The sequence below is a fragment of the Brienomyrus brachyistius genome, chromosome 22 (assembly GCF_023856365.1).
Source record: "Brienomyrus brachyistius isolate T26 chromosome 22, BBRACH_0.4, whole genome shotgun sequence".
Classification (NCBI taxonomy): Eukaryota; Metazoa; Chordata; class Actinopteri; order Osteoglossiformes; family Mormyridae; genus Brienomyrus; species Brienomyrus brachyistius.
In genome coordinates this window covers 4,450,708-4,469,545 of record NC_064554.1, presented here as the reverse complement: position 1 = coordinate 4,469,545, position 18,838 = coordinate 4,450,708, and the positions used below count along the sequence as shown (strand labels likewise).

Below are 18,838 nucleotides of genomic sequence, written 5' to 3'. Positions count from 1 at the left end.
AACCGGACATTTCTTGGATTCTGTATTTAAGCCAGGGAGTTTTGAAATACAAGTTATGTACCATATCACTTTCGACCGATCTAACCGATTCAAACAATTTTGAATTAAAATTATATATTCAGTAAGCAGTCATTAAAGAAAATCTGTGTAGTTTTTGGAATAGGTATCTCTCTCGTTGTAGTCGTGGCCGAGTGGTTAAGGCGATGGACTAGAAATCCATTGGGGTCTCCCCGCGCAGGTTCGAATCCTGCCGACTACGGTGCGACTGTTTTTGTGGAAATTGTTGGCTTTAGAGTTGAGTAAATAATAGTACCAATCTGTTGCTAATCCATCCACCCATTTTCCAAACCGCTTAGCCTACTAGGTCGTGGGTGGTCCAGAGCCTATCCCAGGAGCTATGGGCACGAGGCAGGGAACAACCCAGGATGCCCCTGGAGGATGGGCTTCCCCTTTGAGTCTGGTCCCTCTCAAGGTTTCTTCCTTCTAGGGAGTTTTTCCTTGCCACTGTCGCCTATGGCTTACTCACTGGGGGCTTTGGGTGAGGATACTGTAAAGCGCTTTGAGACAATGTAATGTTGTGATAATGCGCTATATAAAAATAAATTTGTTGTTGTTGATGGTCCATCGCAGGGCACATTCACACACACATGCACTCCTACGGGCAATTTAGCAATTCCAATTAGCCTCAGCATGTTTTTGGACTGTGGGGGGAAACTGGAATACCCGGAGGAAACCCCACAATGCCTGGGGAGAACATGCAAACTCCACACCCATGTAACCCAGGAGGAGACTTGAACGCAGGTCCCAGAGGTGTGAGGCAAAAGTGCTAACCACTGCACCCCAATACCGCCCCTCTGTTGCTAATATCAAACCAAAATACTTGTTTTTTTATGTTAACTGTTTGGATCATCTTTGTGTCTCCCTTTTGTGATTTAAAGAATGTTGGCTGTTGAAATACATCTATTGTTCTTAATAATTTGATGTTTTGCGTAAGTAAAAGTCCTACCCTAGTCTGAAACATTAAGTGTTAGTGACACCACATAAATTAACAAAATTATTAAAAAATTGCAGGAAATATAAGGATTGTGGTATAACTATAAGCAAAGTGGTGTGTTAACATTTGAGCAGATATCATTTCTTTTTAAAAGCCTGTACATTTTGCCACAATATAGCTGATGTCATTTTAAAGTTGAAATGATCAATTAAGCTTAGAGAAAACATTTTTTAATGGAAAAAATCTTTAACTGTACTTTCACTCTGACACAGGGTGGCAATATGTACAGAAGGAAAACATTTCTCACATTTAACTATAACCCTAACCCTAACCCTAACTATAACCCTAAGTCTAACCTTTGTTCCGGATTGGGAAAAAATCCAGCACTGGCTCCGGGTTTGCCTTGGTGGAATCATGACACCTTTCAGGGTAGATGCCCGTCTAGCACTGTCCAATGTGCCTTTTCCCTGTTTGGCCAGCAGGTGTCGCTGGCCGTCCCGTTTGGTGTTGCCCATGTGTGCTTCTCTGTTCCTTGGGCTGCTGCGTGGCTCTATTGGCTAAACATGTAGCTCCAACACAAACATTTTTCTATCATGAGTTTGGCCTGAGGCCAGTCTCACCGTTTCTTTAATATTTTGGTTTTATTTTTGTCCCCTGGTGCCTGGTATTTTTATAGTCTTTGCTTTGTGTCCTTGTTAATGGTTATCCTGCCCATGTCTTATTTATGTTCTGTTTTGGTTGTGATCCTAGTCTCTCCTTGTGTAGATTACCCTCAGTGTTTGTTAATGTCTCCAAGTCACTAGTGTCGGTTAATTGTAATATAACTCACCTGTTCCTTGTTGTCCCGAGTCCTTGGTTGATTTGGTTATAGTTCTCACCTGTCCTGCCTCATGTCTTGTTAGTAGTGTACTTAAATGCCTGCTCTAGTACTGTTCCTCGGTGGTTCATTGGGGCTGTTTCCATGTGTTGCTGTGTGATTGTTAGTTACCCCCATGTTAGTTATTGTAGTTTCCTGTGTTCCTCCCTACCTTTGGTATAGTTGTTCCCGATGTTCCCGCTGCCAGCCCATCGCAGGGCAACACTCACACACCATTCACTCACACACCAGTCACTCACACACCAGTCACTCACACATGCACACCTACAGGCAATTTAGCAAGTCCAATTAGCCTCAGCATGTTTTTGGACCGTGGGATGGAAACCGGAGTACCCGGAGGAAACCCCACGACGACATGGGGAGAACATGCAAGCTCCACACACATGTAATGCAGGCAGAGACTCGAACCCGGGTCGCAGAGATGAGAGGCAACAGTGCTAACCACTGCACCACCATGCCACCCCCGACTTAAGAATCAGTTCATAAAAAATGTACTACATAAGTCATTATTATCCCATAACCAGAAACCTGTCTGAACGAAGGCCATCTTGACTTGCTCAATCAATTAAGCTTATTTAAACCTCTTTGATGAATAAGAATTTAAATGTTGGAAAATTCTCAATGTGATTTTGTAGCACACATTCCATATCAGCTTTACATAAAAAGTACCACTGATCGATACAACACTGTGCAGTGCAATGAAAGAAGTGTCTCAAACATTTCAAGTTTATAATTTAATTACATAGAACTTGTGAGCATAAACATAATAGCCTTATGCACTGCATCAAGGTTTTGGTTTTATTCACTTTATTGATTCAATTAAAAAAAATCACACAACATCGAAGTGAATAAAATCACAGTGATTCTAATTGTAAAACACCAAACAAAAACAAAATTTCAACATTAGGAATACAAAATAAGGCTCCTATTGTGCTGAGTGGCATTGGGGCTTGTCAAGGTTTATGGTTTGACGACATCTGACTTTTAGGTCTAATTATAAGCTCTGCACGTACATTGGTTGGGAATAAAATTAAATCATATCTGAACATAGAGGGTAGGTCATGTTTCTTTTTAAGTCAGTTGTCTAGAGGGAAATTCAGAATAATTCATATTAGAGCGGAACTTCAATAGTTTCAAAAATCAATCCACAACGTGAATTGCATTTCTAGAAGCAAATAAACAGCCATTTTCCTGGGCAGAATGGATACAGAACTGGCAATATGATTTAAAACTCTGTTCTACTTTAAGGTCCACTATTATGGAAAATTAATATCTTGTTTTATAATTACTATAATAATTTTGGGTGGGAACCATGCTATAAGAATGAGCATTTGTTGTCCTTTGAACAGAAACATGAAACACGTTAAATACCGAGCTCTTTGCATGGTTTAGCACAGCTACACAAAAAAACTGTCCGTAAGGGAAATTCAAACCAGAGCCTCGTCACAGTCCTTGCCAATAAAAAAAACACATTTAAAATAGTACTGTAAAGAGTTTAAAACATTTTTTATCGATTTCAAAGTACAACAGTAACTAAAATTAAGAACATATTCTAAATCAGAATCACAGTACATCACAAAAAACAAAACTATACCACCTAAAACACAAACCCATCCTCAAAGTAGTTGTCAGAATTTGCAGCCTCCTTTTGCAGCTTTTCTTTAATGTTTTGTTTTATAATTATATTTTTTCCAACCAAGTCATAATCAAATTAATGACAACTGGGACCTCTATCACAGCACGGGGTTTCTTGCTTAGCCGGATAACTTGTCGGATTTAAGGTACCCCATTTTAAATGGTCTTTATCTTTGTTCACTTATATTTCGCCCAGGCTACCTTAAATCCGACAACCTATCTGGCTAGGCAAGAAATCTTGGTTTGTGATACAGGCCCCTGATGGCACCAAACAGTCAAATATTTTGACTGAAACAAGCTAAAGCTCAACAATTATGAAATCCGAGATAGAGGTTTGTTTTTGTTAATCCAGTATGAACAAAAAATCCCTGATTTTAAATTCATGCCCACAGGCCGATAAGAAATGTCACCTCTACTGAAATCTGATCCTCAGATAGTGGATCTTTATGGAAATTTAGAACTTATGGCTGAATAGGTGTGAGGAAAAGTAAGAATGTATTTAAAAGCACAAAAGGTCAACGTCAGGGTTAACAATTTAACCGATCAGTAAAAACACTGAAAGCCGATGTCCATTCATTCCAACTGACTCCTTCACATGTGCCAGAACCGTTCACAGTAAGTACTGCCCTGCACTTTATCGGCTGGGTTAGTTTCCAGTGAGATATCTAGATATTTAATGATCGATTTTAGTCCTTGCAGTTAATGATGGTGATTATAACACAATACAAGTTTGGTACAGACTCATTTTCAGTGGAGGTGAAGGTTACACCTGCTGGTAAGGTTGGCGATCATCAAAGCCAGCTGGTTTTTGACCTCTTTACAAATGCCCAGTTTAGTTCCACACATAGACAGACCCTATTAGATAACAGTTAAACCCACTGAATGGATGGCATATTGACACTTGCTCTCCTAGGCCCTGTATCACAAAGCCAGATTTCTTACCTAAGTAAGAAATAATTTGTTGGATTTAAGGTGCCCCGGTTTAAATGACCTTTATCTTTGTTCACTTACGTTTATCCCAGACTACCTTAAATCCGACGAGATATCCGGCTAAACAAGAAATCCGACTTTGTGATACAGGCCCCTGATCTGTACGGCAAACATCAAGCCAAACAAATAGCATGCAGAGGCACTGATGGGAATATTAGGCTGCTCAGCACAGACAGACTCTCCTCATCACAGCCAAATAAATGGCTTTTTTCACTTATGGTTTCAGGTGTCATTTTTTTACATATATACATTATGAATGAAACGTCTCATTCTGTAAAGTTAATAAAGTCTGAACAGCAGACAAACTGACAATATGTGGATTTACTTCAGGCAAATGAAACACACAGACAAGCACCTTCAATCGCACCATACGCACCAGGCATCTGATTACCTTTTTCTCATTCATTCTGCTCATGAAGTGCAAATAAGCGAGACGACTGGACTAACACACAACTATCAGTGACACGTATGAGGAAAGATACTGCTGCTATCCTTTTTAACCACATCGGATCAAGCGAGCCCGTGGATCTCCTAAGAGGGGGGCCAGATCAGTAGCCATGCTGTATTAAATGTGAAAGTTTGCCCCCCCCCCCAGCGATACCACATGGCTTTCTATAAACATTTATATTTTTGGCATGGCAAGATTTATTATGCTCTAATTATTATGTGAAATTTTTTGACTAGGAGTGCAATGCAAACTCGGCCAGCAGGTGGCATGGTGATTAAGGAACAACCTCGGAATAAGGAAATATATGACCTGACTGTTTTAGGTTCTACACCTAGCAGGGTATTTAACCTGCGCTGTTTCGCTAACAGCTGATTGGTTAGGTGGTTACATTTCAACTTTAATTAGTCTTGGAGGGTCTGAGGTTGGGCCTTGGGGGGCGGGGGTGTTCTCTGGTTTTGTCACTCAGGCTGTGCAGAGGGAGGAGCATGCCAGGGGAAGAAGCTGGGCAGCCGGTACCCTGAGCCGCGGCGCTCGGGCAGCGTGAGCGTGAGTGTCTCCGGCGCCGATTTCTTACGTGGGCGTTCACGGGGCACGGACAGCAGCTCAGGGGCCTCAGTGGACAGCGGCGTGGAAGGGGCACTGGAAGCCCCCCCCCGGCTGGGAGATCCCAGCGCCATCTCGCTGATGGAGATCGCCGGCGGGAAGGAGCCCAGCTTCTGGTTGGTGGCCTCCTGGGTGGCGCGTTCGTACTCCCTCACCTCCTCCATCGTCATGTCTTCATAGAGATGCAAGCAGGGAGAGATGGGCCTGTTAGTGCAGCTCACTGATTGGCTAAAACCCTGGACACGTGACCACGTGGTGACCTATTGGCTTCACAGAATGAAGATGGGAAATATCCACATTGAGTGAGATGAGGGGGGGGCAGGAACTGGTTAATGGTGACATTCATGGAATAAGCAGGGTGAAGGACAGCAAAGCTCATAAGTAGTCTTTGGTGGAGGTTTGTAAACAGAAGCATAGACTTCAGGTCTAGGCTTAGAAGTAGCTAAAGTATTGCACCACTGGGACAAGAGTATGCATAAGTAAAAGACGTTTGAGAGATTCCGATCTCTCTTCTGGACAGGACTGACAAGCCCCCGTTCTTGATTGCTGTTCCCTCCCTCCTGTGGCGCAGAGGACGGCGTGAGAGATGAGGGTGCAAGCACATACCCCTTGAGGGACATAAGGGGTACAGTAAACATGATAAAATCAGCAGTTCAAGAGGAAGCACTTATTCGCCCAAACGGGGACACATGCCTCAGCACAGATGGGGTCTGTCACGAGAGGCAGTCCCTCCCGGGTGGGGAGCGTATGCACAGCCAGCCTTGCCCTTCCCTTATCCCGGCCCTCCTCCCGGGCAACCACAAGGAAACCATGGTTACCTGCAGCCCACATGGAGGCCATCGCCCCCTGCTGGTGTGAGGTGATCCATCACACGACACACATCCTCCTTGTTTCCCGCCTTTTCACAGTCTGTGTTGTGTGTCTTGTATACATATGCTGGATTATTTCAAGATAGATAATATAAAGACATAAATGTAATAAACTGCATAATATAATACATAGATGATTTAGTTTTTACCCCAAAATTTGCCGCCATCAGGCCATTAAATTTTTTTCATCTGATTGACTATTAAGAAAATGACATCGCTGTCAGAGGTAATTCTTTTTCTAAAATGCGATGTCTTTCACCTTTTATAATGTATTGCACCCATTTCTCCGTTTGCCTTTTGCATGCCTGTCGTGCCTGAATATCTGGCGATCCTGGATTCATGCTGTTGGTCCTCTGTTGTAACTGGACCCCGTTGTATGTGGTAGAAGACCGGTTGGCTTGTGCCATTCTGGGTCAGGCATTTTCCTGGGGCTGCTCGCTGCTAGGTCTTAGACGACTTTCGGGATGATTGTCCAGAGGCAATGTTAGAGAACTCAGGCCTGGAAACTGCTCTTCTGATGCATAAAGAGGCATGTATTTCGTTCAAGAGGCTAGCAGACCGGCTCATGCGATCTGAAATGCTTTAGTAAATCCAGTTGCATAAACAGCACTGTTCTGAGAGGCGCTTTGGGTAAAAGGCATCTGCTATGCAAATTATTAGATAAAAAAAGTAAAAACTGATTATGTGAGTGGAGATTTATCATATTACATTGACTCTGTTCTGGACGTTGTCACTCATCTCCATATGGTGCTCCATGATTACTCATTTCCATGGCAGATCGATAGCCAGAAATAAATTTCATGTGGTCTTCAGCAATCCTACCAATAGGTCCCCTTTGCTGGATTTTCCCCAGCCATGGGGAGAAATTCAAACCCGTAATTTTACTTTCTGTCTCCGCTGCTGTTGGGAAAGACAAACACAGTAGGGCTACAGCGAGAGAATAATGTAAAATCTACCTTCCTTGAGGGGCTAAAGTTTTGATTCATTTTATATATGATGACGGCTTCTGGGGATATAAGGACACATTGATCATTCAATGCAGGCGAGTTTCCAGGAAAATCATTACAAACTAGACTTTAAACTTTAAACACATTCTTCAAGGTCACCGCTTGAACCAACGTCACAAGCATCCTTCGACATTAACGTTCGCAGCCTGAAAATGAGCACGCTACTTTCAATCGAAATGCAAAGTGGGTTTAATGAAATGCAGAGTCTATAAAAATTCCTCCACCGGTTTCCCAACCGTTTGTCCTGTGCGGAGGTCATAAGGGAGCCTGGAGCCTCTTCCGGAAAGTAGAGGGTGCGAGGCTGGGTACAACCTGGCCAGGATGCACACACTCTACAGGAGGAAACCTGTTCAAGACTCACTGAGTTACTGTACCGCCATATGCTAATTCTCGCTAATGCTAATTCAATCCTCTTATCGCAGCAGGTTTAGCAAAGAGCACGCTGATCTCTATCACGATGTGAGACAGCTCACTCTTGGAGAGATTGCATTGGTCTATTTGATTCGTGGGAAACGAGTGTTATACTTGACCTTTCTTGATTGCCCCGCTTGTTCAAAAGTGACACGTTAACAGACAGCATAATACCCCCAGTTCTTGAAGGTTACACTGCCGTTCCAATGATAGACAATGTACACTGAGGATGCAGCAGCGGTCACCCTGCCTCAGTCCCTAGACTGCAGCACCACCCATGTATGTGTGAGGTATGAGGGATGTGTCAGATCGGGGCGACGCAAACGAGGTTCCACCCACTGTGAGAGAAACTCACCGATCCACTCGTCCACCCAGGCGAAGGCCTGCCTGTGTCCCAGCAAGAGGACATCGCGGACGACCTGTAGGGAGAAGCCGGCGTCAAGGACTGAGTGAAATGGGGGCGTGGCATCTAGCATGCAATCCGGAGCGTCCAATCCGGGGGCTGTTCGTACTGATTAGCTCCACCCTTGCCCTGTTCTCTGCAATATGTCTAAATCGCAGTGCTCTGCTTTGTATTGACCGAAATAGCCCCGATACCTGTCGACACCAATCCCCAGACCCACTCCCACAATCATTTCCTGTGTTCAGCCCTGATACCACGGTAAAGCAGTTGGTCTATGATTCCCAGACCTCTCTTCCCATTCGTGGTGAGTCAGCCCTGCTCCACGCTGTGTCCATCTCCCCTTTCACAGGTCCTCCTCCTTCCTGCCCTGGTTCTGTGGCTCTGGCAGCTGCTCCAACCAGGCAATTTTTTTTTTATTTTGTTAAAAATTGACATATACTGTAAGAATAGGTTATCAATGTTTAATAGTGTGGTTAATGCAATTCCTGTCCGGCAATACTGGGTAAGCGGCTACATGGGTATGGGAATGATGTCAAAAGTAAACGGGGAGGGGTGTAGTGGGGCCAACGAAAGTAAATAACAATAATATACTAGTGTTGTTGTTAGAGGAAAATCTTGACTCAGATTTTTTTAGTAGGTGGACTGGATTTGACCGGCAAACCTGCACGTGTGCAGCGTGAAACTACTGTTAAGAAGGGGGGGGGGGGGCAAAATCCACACTTTTAAAAAGTGGAGGGGACATGCTCTCCCCCCCACTGCAGTTATGCCGATGTGTGGCTGAAAGAAACGTGGATATGATGTATGACTTAGCAATTCACTCAATGCAGTTTATACACTGCTGAACTTATCTACTGCTCGTCTTCAGCCACTATGTGTACCACACTGACGTGCTGCTTATCGTTTACATACGTACAGGGCAGATTCCAGGCTTTCACCATGAGAGCGGCTCAGTGCTGCCCCAGTACAGGCACAGCTCTCTATCTGAAAAAATACGGGATGTTGATTTTTCAGGGGGGCCGAGACAAATAATTGGTTGCCTAACCCCCCCCGAAATAGGTCGAGAATGGCCTATGCATACATTCATGTATATAAACTCCGCTCCTGAGCCCAGCCCTCCTGTTCTGCACTGTCCTGTGTATTTGCACTCTAAGCCCTGTGAGAATGTCTTTGCCTTAGGGATGCACATTCTGTGCCTGCATATGGATGGATTGACAATAATGCCCACTTGACTTGAGTTAACTTCACATCTCAGCTGTAGCTTGCTAGAGCTCAGGTGGCCTGGCAGCCAGCGCAGGGAAAAACACGAGGGTGCCGCTCGGGTCTCTGGTCCCCCGGAGGCCGTACCTTGTGCACAAACTGCTCCACGCGGCTCTGGAGGCCCCACACCTCGAACCTGACGCCCACCAGCTTGTAGGAGCACATGACGGGGCAGTGTGTGTCCCGCCAGCCCTCTGCCAGGGGACCCCTCGACGTCTTCTCCGAGTGGAAGCAGCGCAGGTCCTGGGAGGGGGGGGCAGGGTTTTGGCAGTGAACACTCCCGTGGGAGTCTGAGCAGTGTAGCTGAATTATTTTTCCTTATTAATTATTTTTAACTAATGCACTATGTCTGCAGTAGTTTTTTTTTCTTTTGAAAGTCATTTGCGCTGAATTACACAGTTTTTTTTTAAACTATCAACATACACTTCATTCAGTGATTTCCCTTTGAATGCAAAATTTTACTTGAATTAGTTTTTTTCATCTTGTTTTGCTTTCTATTAATCAGTTAGCTGCCGCTTTCACTGCCTTGTTTTCCCGTAGTAATTTTAGCCTCTAACAGTAAGTTGCAAACAAGACAATCTCTGCGTTTGTCGACCCGTTCAGGTTAATGAGGAAGGCGCCGTAATCTCTCTCCCCTGCATGCCAACCCTTTAGTCTCACACTCGAGAATCATCTACTGCTCTTACTTACACAGAGATATGGAGGAGTGAGACACAGGCGTATGAGGGCCCAACCCGGCTAAGTATTACTGCATAATGTTTTCCTAATTAGAAGGCGGGACCTGAATCCTAGGTAGGGGTGCTGACAGAGGCTGTCCAGAGAAGTGAGATATGATTTTAATGGGTGCGTGGGGGCAGATTACAATATGGAGAGAAGAGACTCATTCTCTAAGCCCAGCGAGTGCTACTAGTAATCAGAATGAATACAGAGATATGGACGAGGTGCGTTTCATCAGCCGCTGATGGTTTTTGGTGTTTGTCCACAGCCCAGACATTTGCGATGCTCGATATGCATATAAAAAACTGCTCCCCCCCACCTGCACCCCCCACAACCCCAGCTGCCATCGCACCCGTACCTCTGACTTTTTGTAGTACCGTTCGGGAACATCGTCACAGGCGATGTCGATGAAGCACACCTCCGTGTCTTCGTCTTTGGGTTCCCCGTCAAAGATCTGAAGGGCAGCCACATGCACACAGACAGGGACACGCACACACACAGAGACACACACACACACACACATAACCACACACAGGGACACGCATACACACACACGCAGGAACACGCACACACAGGTGCATACACAGAGACACACACACACACACACACATAACCACACACAGAGACACACACACATACACACATAACCACACACACAGATACACACACACGCACACACACAGGGACACACACACAGGGACACACACACAGGGACATTAAAGGCAACCAGAGGACCTGCATGGGGTGTCAGGTGGCTGCTTCCTGTGTGGTCCCGAAGGAGGTCATTAGCTATGGCTCCCAACACCTTGCAGTTGTACTTCATATAATGTTCTGGTACAATAAATACAATGGTACAATTCCTATACACAGATTCATGTCATCATTTTGGGCTGCTATGAATATGAAAGTTTATTATTTTTATGAAGGCAGCACAAATGAGAAGAAGGAACAGCTCCCCTCACGGACAGAATATTCACAATCAATCCCAGTTATGGCCACCAGATGGCGATCTGATTCTCTAATTCCTACCAGGTGGCCCTGAACTGTGATACCCTGTGTAGTATTTTCTGCATATCACACAGCGCACAGACAGGGTGACGCTTTCACAAAGTACACGCACATGCACACACACAAGGCCTCAAACCATACTTACGTGGTCGTTGCTTCCTTTGTTGTCCTCATACTTTGTTTCTATATGAATGGAAAACTTTGGCAAAAATGAACACTGTAAAAAAAAGCAAAATTAAATAAGAAAAGGCTTGATAAAAAGCATTTATTTCCATAATACTACTGTGAATAGTGGTCAGGTACCATTGAAGATATCTAATCTCTCAGAACTTCCTGATGGCCACAACTCATTGCATGCGAAGTTCAGGACAGCGCAGGCTATGTCCAGTACATCACAGGCTCCAGTACATCACAGGCTCCAATACATCACAGGCTCCAATACATCACAGGCTCCAATATACAAAATCTTGAATTCTACTATAGCATGAGAAAAAAATGCAACTGGTCATCTGCAGAAATGGAAAGTTCAGGTTCAGAAAGTTCAAATCCAGACCAAGATTTTGTTTCAACCAACCAGTTGAGCAAAAAGTCACAGAGGACTCAGCTGGTTGGTTGAAACAAAAACCTAATTTTCTGGACCTGAATGACTGTCAGATGGTGGCTAGACTGAAGTGACTGCAGTCAGCAGTGCCTGTACTTTTGAGGTGCTTCATGTTCTTTTCTGACCATGATACCATGGGACAGGCAGCGAGGTCGCCAAGATTCAGTGACGTTCGAAAGCAATTCTCCAGATGCTTCCGGTGTTTTTCTTTCGTTTTATAGAACTCGGAGCACCACAGATCCATAACCTGCCGTTGATATGGAAAACTGCGTCTGCAAACTGAAGTGAGACTGCTGCTTTCATGCGATGTTCACAAAGAGCCCTTTGACGGAGCTTCTCATGCACCATCAGTGTGAACATTTTCATCCATCACTATCTACTGCCCATTTGTTATGTGTCTTGAAGGGGTGCGAGGCAGAGTTCAGGGCCAGAGAGTAAAAGTTCAGACCAAGGTATTGTTTCAATCAACCAGTTGAGTTCACTGTGACTGTGACCTTTTATACTCGACTTCTTGGTTGGAATAAAATTTTGGTCCTGACTATGACTCTCTGGACCTGAATAACCTACCTCCGGTGCGTGGAGTGGGGGGCTGCAGACTGGGGCCAGTGTCCAGGGAATAAGGGGGAGTTTCGGTGATGGAGTCACATGCCGATGGAGGCACATGCCTGTGTGGAAAGCTGACACGTGCATGTGGGCGTGCGTGTGCGTGTGCTAGATGCATGCCTGAGTGCCAGTATGAAAAGGGAGTCATCGCTCTACTGATGGACTACCTGTCGCTATATAAATCTCCTGCTCGTCTACCGTGGTTGTGATCTGGAAGCCCATCATTGCTTATAGTACCTAGAAATAATTTTTCTTAGAAAAAATATGCAGTGCACCTTCTATACTTCATACACTATCTACATTATCTGCCAAATTTACACATAGAGCCTTTATTAGGTGATGCATTGGGGTTTGGCGTCATATTAGGTCAAGAACAGCCATAGACAGTATGTGAAAGGTTTAAAGCTCGTCTTCGATATAAGTTTGTCCCAAAAAAAACCCAACATAATTCTGATTATTTTAATTCATAAACTATTATCTGACATCAGAGTAAATAATTGTTACATTGCTAACGTTTTCCCACAAATTGCTGATAAATTATATTGCCGATGTACCCCTACAGACAGGGAACACTGGTGTCCTGGTACGTAAGGTTACTGTTACTGCAGAAAGTAAATAAACAAACAGTAAAATAATGACGGTGGCTCCAGATTTCAATTCCACATGGAACTCTTTAACCCTGAGCAAGGTGATCAACGCAGTTAATTAACAGTGTTATTTTTTTTGTGCCCAAGGTTTACTAATCAGGTAATCAGCTGTCCTCTCCTCACCTGCTGGGCTCCTGAGCCCATGAGTAATTGTAACAAATATAAGCCACAGTGAGCTATATTTACACTGGGACCAGAAGGCGTGACATAACATCATTACTTGTTTGTTATTGCAGGAAAAGTACATTTTAATTGCCAGTACATTTCGAACTAAGACCAAAGGGAGGCGTGTTCTTATGAAACATTAATTAGGTTCCAGTGGCCAAATCCCAGTTGCCGGGGGGGAGGGGGGCAACAATCCAGTTTAGAAATTGCTTTATCCGTAATCGCTATGAAGCATTAACATTGAGAGGCGTTTCATTAATCAACCATCCATGGGATTTGAACTGATGACCTTCTGATCACATGCACAGGGACATCACCTGCTGAGCCACGCAGCAAACCCCTCCCTGGTCATTTTTACATTATACAGTGCTATATATTTGCTCATTCGGCATGTAGCAGTGCTCAGAAAAATGAAAGAGATCACTGCCGGTGAGCTGCATCCCGCCACTTTGTCCACCTCACCGCCACGAAAGACTGCACCTTTCTTCTCTGCGTACAGCAGATGGCGCTCTCTGGTCTGAGAAAAAGTCACATGACTTTACCCAGTTTCACTTCGTGCGGTTCCTGGCTCAGCTAACCCCGTTACTGTAACAGACGCACCGTAAGAGGACGCGCACCGGGCTGAGTGTGTAATGAATACACGTAACCAAGAAACACCTCTGACGAACATCTGTTGTCCTGCTAGGAGACTGACGGAGCATCGGACGGAGACTCACCGTGTATTCTGAGCCGCACCGGCCCGGGATGGACGTCGATGGAGGGGGAAGAGAGAACGGGCAGTCGGGTTAAACCTTCATCCATGCCCAGAGTGCCTCGGTAATTAAAGGGATGGGGGATCGATGGTGACTGCTCTCCATCGGAAGATTGTCTCTTGGTTTCCTGATTTATTAATTTCCAGATAAGAAAACTAGTAGAATTCACAGTAAATGGACTGAGTCCAGCAGATGCTGCTCTTCTAAGGGTTATCAGTGTAAGTCAACACCTTCCCCTTTAACAGCCCAGTGTGTCACTGCAGTCAACCATCTACAACATGCTATCCACGGGCTTTTTGGCCATACGAGAATTTCCGGTTTTAAAAAAGGTGGAATGTGAGTGAGGTGCAGGTATGGTGCAGGATGAGGATCAGAACCAAAGTCTGTAGGGCGTGTGAGTCTACCATCTCCTGTCCAATCGGAGAGCTCGGCTGGTAGTTACCTGTGATGGTGTAGGGGTAGTAGTTCCAGGCCTTCTCTGTCACATAGAAGATCTTGGGGACCACAGCTCTTGCCCAGCTAGGCAACTTGCTGAGGAAGGAGAAGGAAAATTATGAATGAAAAGGAATAAAAAAGAAGTGAATGAAACAAGGACCGAACCAAGCTTTAGCTGTCTGCTGAGGGTCAGGTTTTCGTCTGATCTCTCCGGGTCCATGGCTGAGAGGAACATCTACATACAGTACTGGACTCCTTTTAATCAGCCTTCAGTAGCACACGGCTGCGTGCCAAACTCACACAAATGGAAACTCTCTCAGAAGACCGCCTTCCAAGGCTGTCTCCAGTCCTGGAACATGCCGTACTTAGTTACCAGCATCGAATGACTTAGGAAAAAGGTGCCATGACTATAAGCTCTGCTTACTGCTCACTGAGCTCACTATTCAGAGTCAATACCAGTGGCTCTGCCCAGGTGTCCTTGTCCGAGAGCATAACACAAAGCAGGGAGTGAAGAACCGCTTCCTCAGTTTCATATTAAAAAAAAACATCTCCTCTCTGGCCTTGATTAGATCATTGCCTGAGGATATTCTTACCACCTCAGGGACCGGGTGTATTTACAATACAAAGATAGTTATGACATCATGTAAAAGCCCCAGTGCTGTAGGATCAGTGCATGTAAGAATACAGCGCCATGTCAGAATGCCGGTGAGGGGGAGGTTTCACACACCGTTCTCACTCTCACTTCACCGCAGAACTCATGACGACTGAGTCACATGACATGAACCTGCCTGCACCTCATTTTTGGGCAGTGCTCGGAAATGAGTTTATGTAACCGGCATCCCTCATTGAACGCGCTGTAAAGATGCAAGGAAGGAGTGCATGGTCACCAGCTCTCACACATTGGATGTGACACTCACTCTTTCAGACTCTCACGCTCTCTGTCACCAGACAGACTCCCTTCCATGCAATAATACCAATGCCCTCAGTGACACGGAGCACGGCCCTGCCTCACAAACGGTTTTTGTAGCATATTTATTGCCCGTTTATTGGTGTGTTTATTGGCCGAATTGTGTCATAGGCCTTGGGGGTGGTCCGCTCTTGGCGGGGGGGGGGGGGGGGGGGGTGAAAATGGCATTGAATACTGTAAGATGGTCTTTTTAAGAGAAACTCTCTGATGGGGTGGAGAGGTGTGGGCTCAGCCCTGAATTGACAGTCAAAACAAGTACCCCAGCCCAACAAATCGACACCTTATATAGTCCTTAATTCAGCCACTCCTCTATATTACATAACGCCTGTCCCACCCCACCTACTTCCTCTCCCTCCAAGGCAAAGGACATCCTGTACAGGACGTCAGCATGTCGCTGACATACTGTGGGCAATTTATAAACTCCAGCCTGTCCACCTGCGTGTCGCTGGACTGGGAGAGGAAATAGGAATGCCCAGAGGAAACCCTCACTGCCGTAACTCGCCATATCCTACAATATTGGCTTAATTGAGCTTATCCGCGGGTTCTAAAAAACCCTGGCAGAAGTAACCAACGAGGACCCCAAAGCGGAGTCGTCCTCAGCCTGTCAGTAGAGCTCTTCCCCACCTGAACACCACTCGCACCAATCAGAATAAACACACCGGGAATCCGACATGTCCACTGCCAGGAATGCTGGGAAAATCTGTCACGGGCAGGTGTCCAGTAGGCAGAAGGACAGCTGTGTGTCTTTCCGGGAGTACCATCCATTATACCTCGATTATACAACCACACTCCTTCACTCTACATGGGTCCAAAGAATGTTGACAACACTCGTGACTGTCTCAGCGGCTCCTTCTCCTTCTCTGTTCTCCGTCTAAACTGCGTCGCTTAGAAACGAGCCGGTTTTCCCCAGAAAAAAATGTACATATCTAATAGTCAGACATCAAAGGCGGAAGATGAATGAGAATAAAGATGACTGAATAACTGTAGTAGCAAAATAACTGGAGAAATGATGGTTTGGCCTTATTAAAGTACTGCCTCGAGGTGGTGTGTGTTTATTGAACTAACCAGGGCTGGACAGTCCATCAGGGCTGAGGTCTTATTTATCAGGTAATCCATCTCCAGAAATGACCCAGATTATTTAGAAGATTGTGTTGTTTAATTAAATTTTTTGTCCCCGATTTAATCTTATTCACACTGTGGGATAGCTTTGGTGCAGATCACCTGAGGGACATCCTGGGATCTCATCATGTGTCCATCTGGTTAGGAGTCTGACCTCTTAACCACCACCCCTGCATGGTAGAAGAGGCACTATTTCGTGATGAAGTCTGCATGCATGGTACAGCCGAGGCCTATCAGCAGCCTTACTCAAGTATCAATACACTTAGAATATTTAATTATGTACATCTGTTTTCTTTTTATTTCGATCTCAAACTGACTGGGCAACTGCTGTCCTAAAAAAAAGCCATATCGCCTTTGTCCATCTGTTTCTCACCATGTTCTCTGTTCTCGCTGTCAGAAACACTTCCTCCGATAAATGTTGAGAGATGGCAGGGCTTGTGAGATATCTCAGACCTCCAAAGGGACACCGGCATCCTTTAATGAGTGAGAAGCCGGGATTATGCATCGCACGCACGTGTACCAAAGTTTGGTTGGAGGAAAGAAGACTTTCTCACAGAAGGAACATTTTGGACTGAGTGCAAACTGTTAGTTTGCAGAAATTGTGAAATAATTGCCATCTGTAATTCTGGCGAGTCGAAGCAAAAGCCGATTTGTTGTTTCGGTCATACAGAAAGTCACAGTAATAGTCTGAGTTCAACTGGAGCTGATTTCGCATGAAAAGGAAAACTACTTTAGACTGATCGAAAGCTTTGGGTTTCCCTGCTTATGTCAGTGGAAACAGATATGTTTTGAACCTTAATAATAAAGTAAACATTATTAAACTGCTTCTCCTGGTCAGGTGTCACAGGGACAAACGAAATGGTAAATGTTGAACCCTTCCAGCATGTCAGAGCATATAAAGGTAAAACCAATGAACAGCATGCAGTATTTGTTTTACTTTGCCAAAAGTGACAGGACATGTAGGCGTGACGAGCCATGAACTGCCCACTTCTGGCTTTACTGACAGCAGTCAGTGTGTTGCGGGATTTCTCTCACGCTGAAGCATTAGCAATGTCCTTTAGCATCAGCAATGTTCACTGGCATTAGCGGTGCCCTTTAGCATTAGCATTAGCATTAGCGGTGCCCTTTAGCATTAGCATTAGCGATGCTCATTAGCATTAAGAAGCTCCTTCTACAAAAGGCCTCACTGGCCACAGCCCCGCATAGCCACCCCACGCTGGTGGTTCCTCCCAGTGCCAGCCAACGTAGGGGCAGATGCACACATAAATTTCATATAGTGCATCCAGTCCGAGAATTCAGCTGATTCCAAGACAGCAAAGGCATCACACAGTGCCGTAAATGAGACATACGGGCTGTCAGTTCAGCAACATCTGCTGAGTCCCGCAACTCCTTCCAAAAAAACTGGAAAAAAGATAAATTATTTCATTAACACCACTCCTTTCCAGGAAGAAAATATTACGGCATACAACTGTTTGATTAATCATAAGTGTCTGTATTGGCAGGCAAAAACAACCTTTATTTCAGTGTGGAACAGGAGATAATTATATACTTATGTGAATCATCGCTGTAAATACAAGCTGCTACTTTGGATGAAATGTTGATTGAATGGACATTTTGACCCCTGAGGTGGTGGTCTACGCGTACCTGTTGAGGTACAGCCTCTTCTCGGTGAACTGGCCGTGCCCGTGGATGGGGTCCTCATAGGGTTCATTCTGCACCACCTCCACACCCTCACCTCGCTCGCTCTGCTCGTGGCTGTGCTTGCTGATCATATACAGCTGGCCGATCCTGTACTGGAAGAAACACGCCGGGGGGAGAACTTGTGTCACCATGGCGATCCGGAAGGCATTCTCATATGCCTTGCTGTTCGACGTCGCTAAAATCCCGTCCAGCTAACCCAAATCCATTATCATATAGCGCCCTTCCTAGTGCCCAAACCCCTCGTCAGAAATGAATCCCATGGGCTGTGTCCCTCAGTAGATGTTGCTAAGCCAGACAGGTTTAAAACATTTACTACCTGTCAGAGGTGGGGACTCAAGTCACTGTCTCGCAACTTGACTTGAACTCAAGTCACAAATTTGATGACTTGTGACTCAACAGTAAAAATGATGGAAAGACTTGGACTCGATTTGGAGTTTAGGGCACATGACTTATGACTTGACTCAGACTTGGAATGTTTGTACCCGAGACTTGTGAAGGACTGACTCGTTCCCATCCCTGCTACTTGTCTATGTGCCTGCTAGCACCATTGCATGTTAAAGGGGTTGCATGCCCCAGACATTACAAACTTAATCACAATCCACACCTTACTTTTAGCAAGCAAGCTTACT

General features: G+C 45.1%; 1 protein-coding gene and 1 non-coding gene across 8 annotated transcripts in view; one reads left to right on the top strand and one right to left on the bottom strand.

The window, feature by feature from the left end:
* The first annotated feature begins 177 nt into the window (after window positions 1-177).
* Window positions 178-259, top strand: trnas-aga (transfer RNA serine (anticodon AGA)). Its single transcript has one exon. It is a non-coding gene; the product is annotated as a tRNA-Ser (tRNA).
* Window positions 260-2,657: 2,398 nt separating this feature from the next.
* LOC125717844 (cytoplasmic phosphatidylinositol transfer protein 1-like) overlaps window positions 2,658-18,838 on the bottom strand; it is a 40,159-nt gene continuing 23,978 nt past the window's right edge. The window contains exons 2-10 of one of the 7 annotated variants that reach the window (XM_048991156.1): window positions 18,153-18,301; window positions 17,858-17,909; window positions 14,430-14,518; window positions 13,952-14,114; window positions 10,820-11,436; window positions 10,570-10,711; window positions 9,582-9,737; window positions 8,190-8,253; window positions 2,658-5,719 (exon numbers count right to left, since the gene is read on the bottom strand). In XM_048991156.1, the coding sequence (XP_048847113.1) occupies window positions 5,403-5,719; window positions 8,190-8,253; window positions 9,582-9,737; window positions 10,570-10,711; window positions 10,820-11,034 (894 nt within the window). In that variant the 5' untranslated portion in view covers window positions 11,035-11,436; window positions 13,952-14,114; window positions 14,430-14,518; window positions 17,858-17,909; window positions 18,153-18,301 and the 3' untranslated portion in view covers window positions 2,658-5,402. The remainder of the gene's footprint in view (window positions 5,720-8,189; window positions 8,254-9,581; window positions 9,738-10,569; window positions 10,712-10,819; window positions 11,437-13,951; window positions 14,115-14,429; window positions 14,519-17,857; window positions 17,910-18,152; window positions 18,302-18,838) is intronic. The other 6 variants (XM_048991158.1, XM_048991154.1, XM_048991159.1 and 3 more) reach the window with 6 other exon arrangements.